Source organism: Rattus norvegicus, chromosome 8, assembly GCF_021556685.1.
Source record: "Rattus norvegicus strain SHRSP/BbbUtx chromosome 8, alternate assembly SHRSP_T2T, whole genome shotgun sequence".
In the NCBI taxonomy this organism is placed as follows: Eukaryota; Metazoa; Chordata; class Mammalia; order Rodentia; family Muridae; genus Rattus; species Rattus norvegicus.
Window position 1 is genome coordinate 26857906 of NC_141541.1, and position 11845 is coordinate 26869750.

The 11845-nt window shown below is 48.0% G+C and overlaps 1 protein-coding gene and 1 long non-coding RNA gene across 7 annotated transcripts in view; one reads left to right on the forward strand and one right to left on the reverse strand.

Annotated features, from left to right (window-relative positions):
- LOC120094091 (uncharacterized) overlaps positions 1–1679 on the forward strand; it is a 5862-nt gene extending 4183 nt beyond the window's left edge. For all 3 annotated transcript variants that reach the window (XR_015627555.1, XR_015627556.1, XR_015627554.1), the window contains exon 2: positions 319–1679. This is a non-coding gene — a long non-coding RNA (uncharacterized LOC120094091). The remainder of the gene's footprint in view (positions 1–318) is intronic.
- Positions 1–9704, reverse strand: part of Ecsit (ECSIT signaling integrator) — a 12799-nt gene extending 3095 nt beyond the window's left edge. The window contains exons 1-4 of one of the 4 annotated variants that reach the window (XM_087560857.1): positions 9622–9704; positions 5846–5946; positions 3862–3979; positions 297–711 (exon numbers count right to left, since the gene is read on the reverse strand). In XM_087560857.1, the coding sequence (XP_087416983.1) occupies positions 297–711; positions 3862–3957 (511 nt within the window). In that variant the 5' untranslated portion in view covers positions 3958–3979; positions 5846–5946; positions 9622–9704. 4 annotated transcript variants of the gene reach the window in all.
- Positions 9705–11845: the final 2141 nt, after the last annotated feature.

The window sequence follows — 11845 nt, forward strand, 5'->3', positions numbered from 1 at the left end:
AGAAACCAAAAAAACAAACAAAGGGAAGGGTGAGCTGGAATCCCTGTCTGCCCCTCACTGCCCAAGAGCTGAGGTAACAGGTATGCACCTGAGGATGTTAGGTACGGGTGAGCCTTGGGGTACTGACACTGATACTGGGGAATCAGGTAAGTCCTCTTCCAACTTGTCTACAGCCCTAGGCCCAATAATTGTAAGAGGAAGAGGGAGGGAGGGAGGGAGGGAGGCAAAGGACTTGGGAAACTGACAAAGGTGAGTGGAGCAGGGAGTGAAGGGGAGGCTGGGCCCACTTCCCTCACCGTGTCGTTCCATCTGCTCCAGGACAGCGACTCCACACTCCTGCTGCCGTGGGTAGTGGACAAAGATGCGCTGGATAGCGTTGCGGGGCCGGAAGACCTCCTTGGGGAAAACGTCCAGCAGCAGGTTGTATACTGACAAGTCCCGTTCCACACCAAACTCTGGCATCTTGCGAAGTGCTAGGTAGATGAAGTCCACGTGGCCGCGCTTGCGCACATTGTGCTCCCCAAAGCTGCGCACTGCATTCAGGAAGCTTGCCTTGTCCTGCTCCCCGTTTCCTGATGGCCTGAACAGGTCTTCGTGCATTGCTGGAACCTTGATGGGTTTCTTTTGGGGCTCGGAGGGTCGAGGAACCAACCACACGTCATCCTTGTGTGTGACTGCACTACAATGGAGGCCTCGAGCCTGAAGGGACGGCTGGGGAGAGAGGATGGTACTTGCTTTTTGTTTTCTGTTTGCTGGCAGAGGTACACTGGACATCATGGAGGACCTTCCAGGAGCTTTGATACTGTGGCTGCTAACTGTAGCTTGGATATGACATAGTGCATCAAAGTACACTGCCACATGGTAGCACACGCCTGAAATCCCAACCCCCAGGGAGCTAAGGCAGGAGAATTGAGAGCTCAAAGCTTGCTTGAACCATACATTCATATTGTAAGGCCATTTGGGATTACATATGGTGCATACACATGTACACATAGACACAGACACACACAGACACACACACACACACACACACAGACACACACACACACACACACACACACACACACACAAAAATAAAACATCAAGAAGCATTACCAGGACCAGCAAGATGGCTCAGAAGATAAAGCACTCACACAGATTTGACATAGATATATGTATCTACACATGTGACTATGCTTGGCCCAGGGAGTGGCACTATTAGGAGGTGTGGCCTTGTTGGAGGAAGCGTGTTACTGTGGGGGTGGGCTTTGAGATCCTCCTCCTAGCTCCCTGGAAGCCTGTCTCTCCTGATTGTCTTTGCATCAAGATGCAGAACTCGGGCTGGAGAGATGGCTCAGTGGTTAAGAACACCCAACTGTTCTTCCAGAGGTCATGAGTTCAATTCCCAGCAACCACATGGTGGCTCACAACCATCTGTAAAGAGATCCGATGCCCTCTTCTGGTGTATCTGAAGACAGCTACAGTGTACTTATATATAATAAAATAAATCTTTAAAAAAAAAAAAAAAAAAAAAAAAAGATGCAGAACTCTCAGCTCCTTCTCCAGCACCATGTCTGCCTGTATGCTGCCATGCTTCCTGCCATGGTAATGGATTAAACCTCTGAGTCTATAAGCCAGCCAATTAAATGCTTGCCTTTATGAGTTGCCTTGGTCATAACAATAAAACCCTAAGACACGTATACACACTGCTGTGGTTTGAGTGAGAAGTTCCCCCATAGGCCATCAAATTCTGCTTATAGCATGCACTTGCTTGTCTAGACCAAATCTCCAAAGTCTTCCACTTTCCCAAAATAACACGGTCAGTCTACAGCAACCACCCTACTTCTGGACACCAACTTGTGTACTAGTTACTTCTCTGCTACTGTGATGAAGGACCTAGTGCAGCTACCCTGCAGTGTTGTACAGCTAGCCTGCAGTGTTGTACAGCTAGCCTTCAGTGTACAGCTAGCCTGCAGTGTTGTACAGCTAGCCTGCAGTGTTGTACAGCTAGCCTTCAGTGTACAGCTAGCCTGGCAGTGTTGTACAGCTAGCCTGCAGTGTTGTACAGCTAGCCTGGCAATGTTGTACAGCTAGCCTGGCAGTGTTGTACAGCTAGCAGGCAGTGTTGTACAGCTAGCCTGCAGTGTTGTACAGCTAGCAGGCAGTGTTGTACGGCTAGCCTGCAGTGTTGTAAGGCTAGCCTGCAGTGTTGTACGGCTAGCCTGCAGTGTTGTACGGCTAGCCTGGCAGTGTTGTACAGCTAGCCTGCAGTGTTGTACAGCTAGCCTGGCAGTGTTGTACAGCTAGCCTGGCAGTGTTGTACAGCTAGCCTGCAGTGTTGTACAGCTAGCCTGCAGTGTTGTACAGCTAGCCTGCAGTGTTGTACAGCTAGCCTGGCAGTGTTGTACAGCTAGCCTGCAGTGTTGTACAGCTAGCCTGGCAGTGTTGTACAGCTAGCAGGCAGTGTTGTACAGCTAGCCTGCAGTGTTGTACAGCTAGCAGGCAGTGTTGTACAGCTAGCCTGGCAGTGTTGTACAGCTAGCCTGGCAGTGTTGTACAGCTAGCCTGCAGTGTTGTACAGCTACCCTGCAGTGTTGTACAGCTACCCTGCAGTGTTGTACAGCTACCCTGCAGTGTTGTACAGCTAGCCTGGCAGTGTTGTACAGCTAGCCTGCAGTGTTGTACAGCTACCCTGCAGTGTTGTACAGCTAGCCTGGCAGTGTTGTACAGCTACCCTGCAGTGTTGTACAGCTACCCTGCAGTGTTGTACAGCTACCCTGCAGTGTTGTACAGCTACCCTGCAGTGTTGTACAGCTAGCCTGGCAGTGTTGTACAGCTACCCTGCAGTGTTGTACAGCTACCCTGCAGTGTTGTACAGCTAGCCTGGCAGTGTTGTACAGCTAGCCTGGCAGTGTTATGTGGTACTGGCTTTGAAGGCAGGAAGGAAGCAAGAGTCCTGAGCAGGTAGGAGTCCAGGAGACCATTGCATAGTCTGTGAAAGCGAAGCTTGTGTTGCTGAGTAGACTTCAAGATGTTGATGTCACAGCTATGTCTGCCAAGGTCAGCCACACTCAGGGGAAGGAGCTAGTCTGGGGTGGGGCATGTTTTAGGGCAGCAGAGCTACAGGAGTAGGGCTACCTGAGCCTGTTGGAACTAACATCTAACACTTCGGAGCTGCTGGGTTTAGAGTGTGCCTGCTGGGTGTTCAGTCTTGTTTGGGCTCAGTATTTGTTCATTATGTCTTCCTTCCTCCCTTCTGGAATGAGAGGACACTGTGTGTGCCATTCCATGATGGAGGTGTGTGATTTACTTGTACTTCTGGATCTTTAAATGAGACTGACACTGTGAAAGACCAAAGAACTTTTGAAACTGGATGAAGTGCATTTTGCATCATGATACTGCCAGGAGTCTCTGGGCCGCAGCCTGCTGCGCTCTGCGTGAGAAATGTCCGTCAGAGACTCGTGTATTTGGGCCAAGCTGGCAGTGCTATCTGGGGAGGTTATAGAACCTGCAGGACATTGAGCCTCACTGGAGGTGGAGTAGAGGCTTTATAACAACTTCTTGTTTACAGGTTGTTCTCCTTCCTATATGCTTGAGATGTGATCTCAGGCTCCTACTTTGATCACAAGCGGCCATTAGAGACTCTGCTCTTGGAACTGTAAACCAAGACTCTTCCTAATGTGAATTGCTTTTGGCTTTGGCCGTGGTGCTTTAGTACAGTAATGGCATACTTCCTAACACAGAGCCGACCACCAGGACAGGCAGGTCAAGGACTACCTTCAGCTTCCGTAGCCTGATCCTGAGAGGGGGAGAGTAAAGCCCAAGCCTTCCCTTCTCCACCCAAAAATGCCCAGCCTGTGCATTTTTGAGCATGTGCATTACCTGAGCAAAGGGGGTCCCTGAGAGCGCAGTCCTGCAGATGCTGCCCCAGCCCCTGGAGAGGCCTCGGGCCAGCAAGTTGACCTGTACCCAGCTCATGCCTCTGTAGATTCCACCACACCTAGTGAGAGAGATGGAGACAGCATTAGCCTGCAGCACACCTTCCATGCCAGGCAGCCCTACGGCAAAGAGCACAGTGCAGAGGGAAGAGCCTAATGCACAAGCCCCAAGGGCTACTTCTGTTTGATTCTATTGCTTTTGAGATAGAGTATCATATGGCCCAGGTAGCCAAGGGTGGCCTTAAACTCCTGTTTCCCCAGTGCTGAGATTACAGGTGTGAGCTGCCATGCTGGGCAGTCTTTCAGGTTATATTTACTGATCTATTGTGCATGTGTGTGCGTGCATGCATGTGTGTGGAGGTCAGAGGACAGCTTGCAGCACTGGTTCACTCTCCCACCAGTGGGTCTCAGCATGAGCTTCCACTCATGCTGAGGTGCAGCAAGCACCTTCATACATGAATCGGCCCACTGGCTCATACCTGACAGTTTGAAAGATTTATTCGTTTACTTTGTGTGTATGTGTATACACATGTTTATAGGCTATAATACTTTTGTGGAAGCCAGAGAACAACTCTTCAGTAGTCTTCTACCTCACTGTAGGAATGCCATAGCATCTGGCTTTTTAAAAGATGTATTTAATTACTTTTATTTTATATGTATGGGTGTTTTGCCTGCATGTACATCTGTATACTACATGCATGCCCAGTGCCCACGGAGGCTAGGAGAAGGTGTTAGATACAGTGAGAGATAGTTATGGTCCTCAGGGACCTTTATTCCCTGAGCCATCTCTCTCTTTTCTTTGGTTTTCAAGACGGGGTTTCTCTGGGTAGTTATAGCTGTCCAGGAACTCAGGCTGGTCTCAAACTCAGATTCTCCTGCCTCTGCCACCTGAATGTTAGGCTTGTGCCACTGCCACCTGGCTGGTTTGTTTGTTTATTTCTAAAAAAATTTTCTTTTGCTATATGTACGAATACTTTGCCTTTATGTATGCACACCACATGAGTGCCTGGCGCCTGGAGAAGTCAGAATAGGGCTTTGGATCTTCTGGAACTGGAGTTTCAGATGGTTGTGAGCTACCACGTAGGTGCTGGGAATTGAACTCAGGTCCTTAGGCTTGGCAGCAAGCACTTTTACCCAAAGAGCCATCTCACCAGTCCCCTCTTTTTACTTTAGGTACTTGAGATAGAACTCAGGTGGCCAGGCTCCTGCAGGAAGTACTTAACTCTCTGCACTGTCTCCATGGCCGCTCTGTTCTTTCTCTTGCCTGAGTGCTACTACTGGCAGCTCAACACTGACAGCACTGAGAAGTGGCCAGAGTACACAGCCTTGTCTGGCTCCTAAACTCTGGCAAAAGAATCTATTCTTTCACTGGGCATAGTGAGCACCTTGTCTCAGTCCAGAGAACCCATTCTCGTGAAAGAGGTCCCATGTATTTTGCAAAAGAGTTTGCTATTCTGCCTGTTCTTCCCTGGGCCCTTGTCCTGAACACTGCTACTGCTCTCAGCCACTCTTGTGGAAAGGTGCTTTGCTAGAGATGTGCATTCCAAGGGAGTTTCGATGCAGCTGTGCCTGAAGCTCTGTTGTAATAATTGTTACATGGAAACCTATCCCCAAAGTTTTACTGTATTTAAAGGTGTTAGAAATAAGTCACTTGGCATTAGACTCCAGAAGTTTGGAACCAGTACCAGCTAAGTTCTGCTGACCCAACTTTCATTCTTAACTTCATCTGGACCGCTCCCTGCTGGCCGTGACACTTGCAGGGACCACAATAGCCAGCCTGTTCTACACAGTGAGATGTCATTTCAGACAAATGAAAAGAGTAACTGTTGGATTTTCTCAAATACTTTTCTGTATTGCCTGAAATAATGATGTGATTTTAGGGTTTTGTTCTATTAATATATACATAAATTTTCAGATGTTAAACTAACCTTGCAGGGCTGGAGAGATGGCTTAGTGGTTAAGAGCACTGACTGCTCTTCCAGAGGTCCTGAGTTCAATTCCCAGCAACCACATGGTGGCTTACGACCATCTGTAAAGAGATCCGATGCCCTCTTCTGGTGTATCTGAAGACAGCTACAGTGTACTTATATATAATAAATGAATAAATCTTTTAAAAAAAAAATGGGTTGAGGATTTAGCTCAGTGGTAGAGCGCTTGCCTAGCAAGCACAAGGTCCTGGGTTTGGTCCTCAGCTTTGGAAAAAGAAAAAAAAGACAAAAACAAATAATCTAACCTTGTATTTTGAAGATAAATTCTCTTAGGCAAGATGTAGAATTCTTTTTGCATGCTCGCAAGCCCACTGCAAGCGAATTTTACAGTTGTGTTCATGAGGCACTAGTCTGTAGTTTCCTTAGTATACCTGTTTGCTTTTGTATCAGGGTAGCTAGGCCACAGAGAACATGTTAGGAAGAGGTTGGATCATTCTTGCCACCACTAAGACTTTCTGGAGGTGGGTGTTGTGCATACGCCTGTAAATCCCAGTGCTGAGGTGGAAGGTGGGATCAGCCTTGGATACACAGCAAGTATGAAGCCAGCCTGGGCTACAGGAAAACTTGTCTCAAAATCAGGAAAAGAAAACCAAGAAAACCAAACCAAACAACAACAAAACTCCTTTTGGGGTGACAAGATGGCTTTGCAGACAAAGGCAGTTGCTGCTAGTCTGACAACCAGAATTCCATCCCCGAAATCCAGAGTGGAAGGAAAGAACTGACCCCACAAGTTGTCCTGACTTCCGCTCCTCCAGTGGATGAACACACACACACACACACACACACACACACACTCTCTCTCTCTCTCTCTCTCTCTCTCTCTCTCTCTAAGTAAAAACAAACAAACAACCTTCTCTAGTTGAGCCAGACACAGTAATGCACACCTTTAATCCTAGCATTCAGGAGTAAAGGCAGCCAGACTCCTGTGAGCTCCAAGCCAGCTCAGGCTACATATGAGAACCTATTTAAGGAGAAAAAAAAATCCAACTCTTTTTCCAGTATCTCCCATCTTGGCCCCAAATCTCCCTCCACTCCCTGCTTTCTTTATCCTTAGAGCTTCCCCTAAGCCATGATTACACACTGGTTCCTCCTCCTCAGCAGCCTGATGGCTGCCCTAGTCCTGTCAGTAATGCCCGCCCAATGCACCGCTGTGCTCAACACTTTGAAGGCAATGACTTTGAGGTGTCAACTTCCAAGTATCAGACAGTGACGTCCCCTCCCTTATAGTCCTTGCTAACATCCTTGGGTTTCTCCCTGGCACCCGTGCCTACTTCTCAGCCAATCATGAGATGCCTTTCAATGTCAGCATTATCTGCAACACTGCCAAGGGTGCAGACAAATGCCCTGGGAGCACAAAACCTGTAGATTCAGGCTTAGTGGAAACATGACCATACTTCTGACAACTTTTATCAACAGCTGCTGGCCTAGGAAATGTAACTAGACTGGACTCAGGCTGGGACTCTATAGACCTGGCCTAGACTCCTCCAGGGAGCTGCTGGGCCCAGTGAGCCTCTGCTAGATTCCCCTAGTGAGTGGCTGGAACTGAGACTCAGTGTTATCTAGAATCCCCCACGGAAAGGCTGATGGTGTGGCTCAAGGTAGGTACTTGCTTGGTATAGTTGGATAAAAAGACTCTAAAACCTTGCAAATTGTGTTCCAGGACCTGTAGAATGTTGGCTGTAACTCAGGTCTACTGCATGAGAATCTGCATTGTAACACCCATAGGTGGCTCCTCATGCATTAGAGTTGTTAGTGTTTATGCTCATGGTTCCCTAATGTTTTTGCCTCCATACCTAAGTATAACTTTGGTACAAACCAGCCATGCCAAACTCCATCCAGGGAACACTGACAACACCTTTGCTGACTGTGCTTCTCTGGAGGCCAGCCAGTAGCACCACCCTTCCTGGTTATTCAGGCCCCAATGTAAGAATTGCTCAGCAGTCACTATGTCCCTATTCAGTCAATAGATAGTCCTGGAGACTACTTCCAAACCTATCCCCTTGCAGGCCACCATACCATTCCACAGTGATTTCCTGCATACCTTTCTGCCTTCTCTCTGCCCTGCTAGTTACTTCCCTCCATTGCAAAAGGAAGCTCTTAACAACAGAAACCAGTTGTGCTGGAAAGATGGATCCATTGGTAAACTGTTTGCCCTGAAAGAATGAGGACCTGAGCTCCAGCACCCATTACAAAGCCAGGTGAGGTGCCATGCACTTGCAATCTGAGGAATCTGAGAAAGCAGAAGCAGGCAGGCCCCTGAGCTCCCTGCAACAGAGCCCTGAACTCCCTGTAACAGAGCCCTGAGCTCCCTGCAGCAGGCCCCAAAGCACAAGGTGGACAGCTCCTGAAGAACAACATCTTAGGTTGACATTTTTCCTCCATACATGTGCTTACATGTGTACATGCACTAACATACATCCCTGTACCCACACAGGAACACACAAGAATGCTGGGTGTGATAGCACATACCTGTAATCCCAGCATTTGGGAGACACAGGCTGGCGGATCTGAGTTTGAGGTGAAACCAATCTATACAGACAGCAAGTTCCAGACCAACCAGGGCTACATAGTGGGACCCTGTCTTTAAAAAGAAAATGTGCTTGAGATAGGTGTTGTGTGTGTAAAGCCAGCACTGGGGAGTGTGAGGCAGGAGGATGGCCTCCAGAATCAAAACAGCTGGAGATCGTTAGTGAGCTCCATGGCAGTCTGAGCTACAGAAAGGTCCTGTCTAAACTTTAAACAAGAGCAGGGAGAGAGAATTCAGCTGGGAAAGGAACTTGCTGTCAAAACAAAGCAAACCTAATGACCTGAGCTCAAACCCTGGAACCAACCTAAGGTGTATGGATAAAACCTCAGAGCTGCCCTCTGACCTGCACCATGCACCATGGCACATGTGTCCCACCCCCCACACCATAACCAAAATAAAACTTCAAAGTAAATACACATCGGATGGCTTCTACCTGCTGTACTCCCCCTTTCTCTTGTAGCACCAGCTACACTGTTTCTGAAACAAGACAAGTTTATTGGTTTCCCAGGCTTTGAACTTGTTTTACCCTCTGCCTACTGTTTACTGTTTTGGTGTATGCCTATAATCCAGAACTCGGGGGCTGAAGCAGGAGGACGATCATGATGGGTTCGAGGCCAGCTTGGGACACATAAAGACTCTTGAATCAGGGAAAAACACACTGCTTGCAACAATCACTGTTTTGAAATCACGAGATTACCTGTTCTGTGTGTGTGTGATTTGCTCAATAATTGGCTCTCCTAGATAGTACTTTTTTAAAAAATCTGTTTTTCTCATTGTTGTGTCTCCACCAACTGGGTCAGTGCTTGGCACACTGTAAATGCCCAACACCGATCAACTGAGTGTGAATAAGCAGAAAGTTTCTACAAGACATGGATAAATCGGAACAGCGAGGTAGCGTGTATGTATGCGTGTGGGCTGGCACGATTTTGAGTCTCTGAGGCTGGAAGGTTCCAATGCCTGCCTCACAGACAATGTACGTTGCCCGAGTCCGCTATCCCATCTGTGAAACGAACGCCTGCAGCAAGAGGTGCCCAGCAACCTTTCCTTGCTCATTCCCAAGCCTGCACCTGAAAAGGTCACAGTGCCCTGACTGAGGTCGAGTTGAAGGTCATATTCCCCGGCTCTACCAGGCTTGGAAGTGGACGCCCCAATCCCAGACGGTCCCATAGCCCTCCCACGCGCGACCCACCTACTCACGCGGCCACCCGCACACCCGAGCAGGCTAGCTGGGACCGCTGGGCGCCGTCATGTTGAGCCACACAGCTTCCGGTTACGAGTCGAAGGTGACAGCAAATCAGAAAAACCTGTGACGATAGGTCCCGCCCTCAAGTGGAGATCCACCAATAGGAAGGCGGAAGACACTGGTTTCTCCTCAGGAGCAGGCCCTGCTGCTCACCGAACTCTAGAAGCCTTGGGTACCGGTGCGGAGGCGCTGGATCGGGTTCCCCTACGTCTGTCCGGTCCAGTTTTCTCCGCCGTGATGGTAAATTATTGTTACGGACTGGAAGCACCACATCCGGTTCGGAGCCCATGGCCTCTTGCGTGCTAAGCAAGCACTCTACCGCTGTCTGCTAAGCCACAGCCTAAGTCCCGGGATTTATTCTTATTCTTTTTACTAAACGGGTTTTTTTAGTTTGGTTGGTCCAGTTGTTTGAGTCAGGGTCTTGCAGTGGTACTCAGCCTGGCCTCAAAACCCTGGATTCAAGAGATCCTCAGGGATCAGCCCCCTGAATAGCTGGAACTTCAGGTGGGCAACACTGCCAACAGCTTTAACAGAATGTCAAGTTATGTTTATTTTCATTGTGTGTTATGTGTGTAAGTAAATCTGTGTGAGCACGTTCGTGTGGAAGTCAGGACAACTTAGGGGGAATGTTCTTTCCATGTGGGTACTGGGGATGAAACCTGGGTCATCAGGCTTGGCTATGAGCACTTTTACCGCCCCTAAGTAACAATTTTTGAAGTTTGAATTCATCTATGTGAAATGGCCATATAAGTACAACAAGGGCTACTGTGAGAAAGGACATGCATTCCTGACACCCCTCTCTCCCTCCCCAACTGGGAGTCTAGATTGACTCTTCAGACCACCCACACTGAGAGCTTAGAGGCCTATGGAGTGTATGTGTAGATGATTGGATGGCCCTGGATTTGTTGTATGTGTGTATAGATAATAGCGATTACATATAGATATATTATTCATATGCATACACAGACGCATACACATATACATATATTGATTGAATATAGGCTTTTTTTTAACATTGTTTTATTTTGCGGGTGGTGCATGTGGCGATAATTTGCTATAATCTATCCTGGGAGTCCCAGGGATTGAACTCAGCCATCAGACTTGACAGCACTTTACCAAGCTAACCTGCCAACCTCATAAGTAATCATTTTTAAGACAAGGTCTTGTGTAGCCTGGACTAGCTTTGAACTTCTGTGTAGCTGAATTTGACTTATCTGATCTTCCTGTCTCTTTTGTCCTGGGATTACAGGCCTATGCCACCACACATTGTCTCTGTAGTGCTGGGGTACAGTCCAGAGCCTCTGACATTGTAGGCAGTTACTCTACCAACTGAGGTATAGCCCCAGTCCTTTTGTTTTGCTTAGACAGGGTCCTGCTGTGTTGCTTGGCCTGGCTAGCCAGGAACTCTTTATGCAGACCAGTTTAGCCTTTGTTTACAGCTCCAGTTGGCAGTGTAAACCTGGGAGAGTGGAGCCTCATTTTGAGGCTGACTAAAGTCTCCTTCAATAGCCACCATTAATTCAGAGCTTCAGGCAAGTTATACTCTGAGGGTTAAGAGGCATCGCATGGGTGAGGTGTTCAATTATAAGGCCATGCGTAGTAAAAACATGTCTTCCCTAGAGGCACATGAATAACAAGGGCTGTAATAAATGCACTGCCATTCACTACACCTGGGCAGAAGCACAAGAACAATTCTGTGTCTTGAAGAAATGGAGGTCACAGGAGTCATATCTTCTTTCCTTACGAGCACTCAGAACCCTCACAAAAACTCCATTCTTGGACTATGTTCTAGCAGGCCTTGAACTCGAAGAGATCTGCAGATATAAGACATGCTACTGCAGAGAGGGCTGCTCTAGACCCGACCACACATAAGCATCCCATGCCACTGTGCTTGGCCACTAGATTAACTGTCTCTAGGATGTTAGCTACTTTTAGGATTTTAGGATACCTATTATTATGTAGCCCAGGTTAGCCTCAAACTGTATCTGTAGCTAAGAAAAGAAAAGAGAAGGAAAGGAAAGTGAGCAAACCCAGCACATGCCGCCTGTCATCCTAGAACTCGAGAGATAGAGAGTCAACACTTCAGAGTCACTTGACATGGGGGAGCCTGGGCTAATAAGACCCTGACTCCAGAAGAAGGAACTTAACCCAGGGATGGAGTGAAGTGATG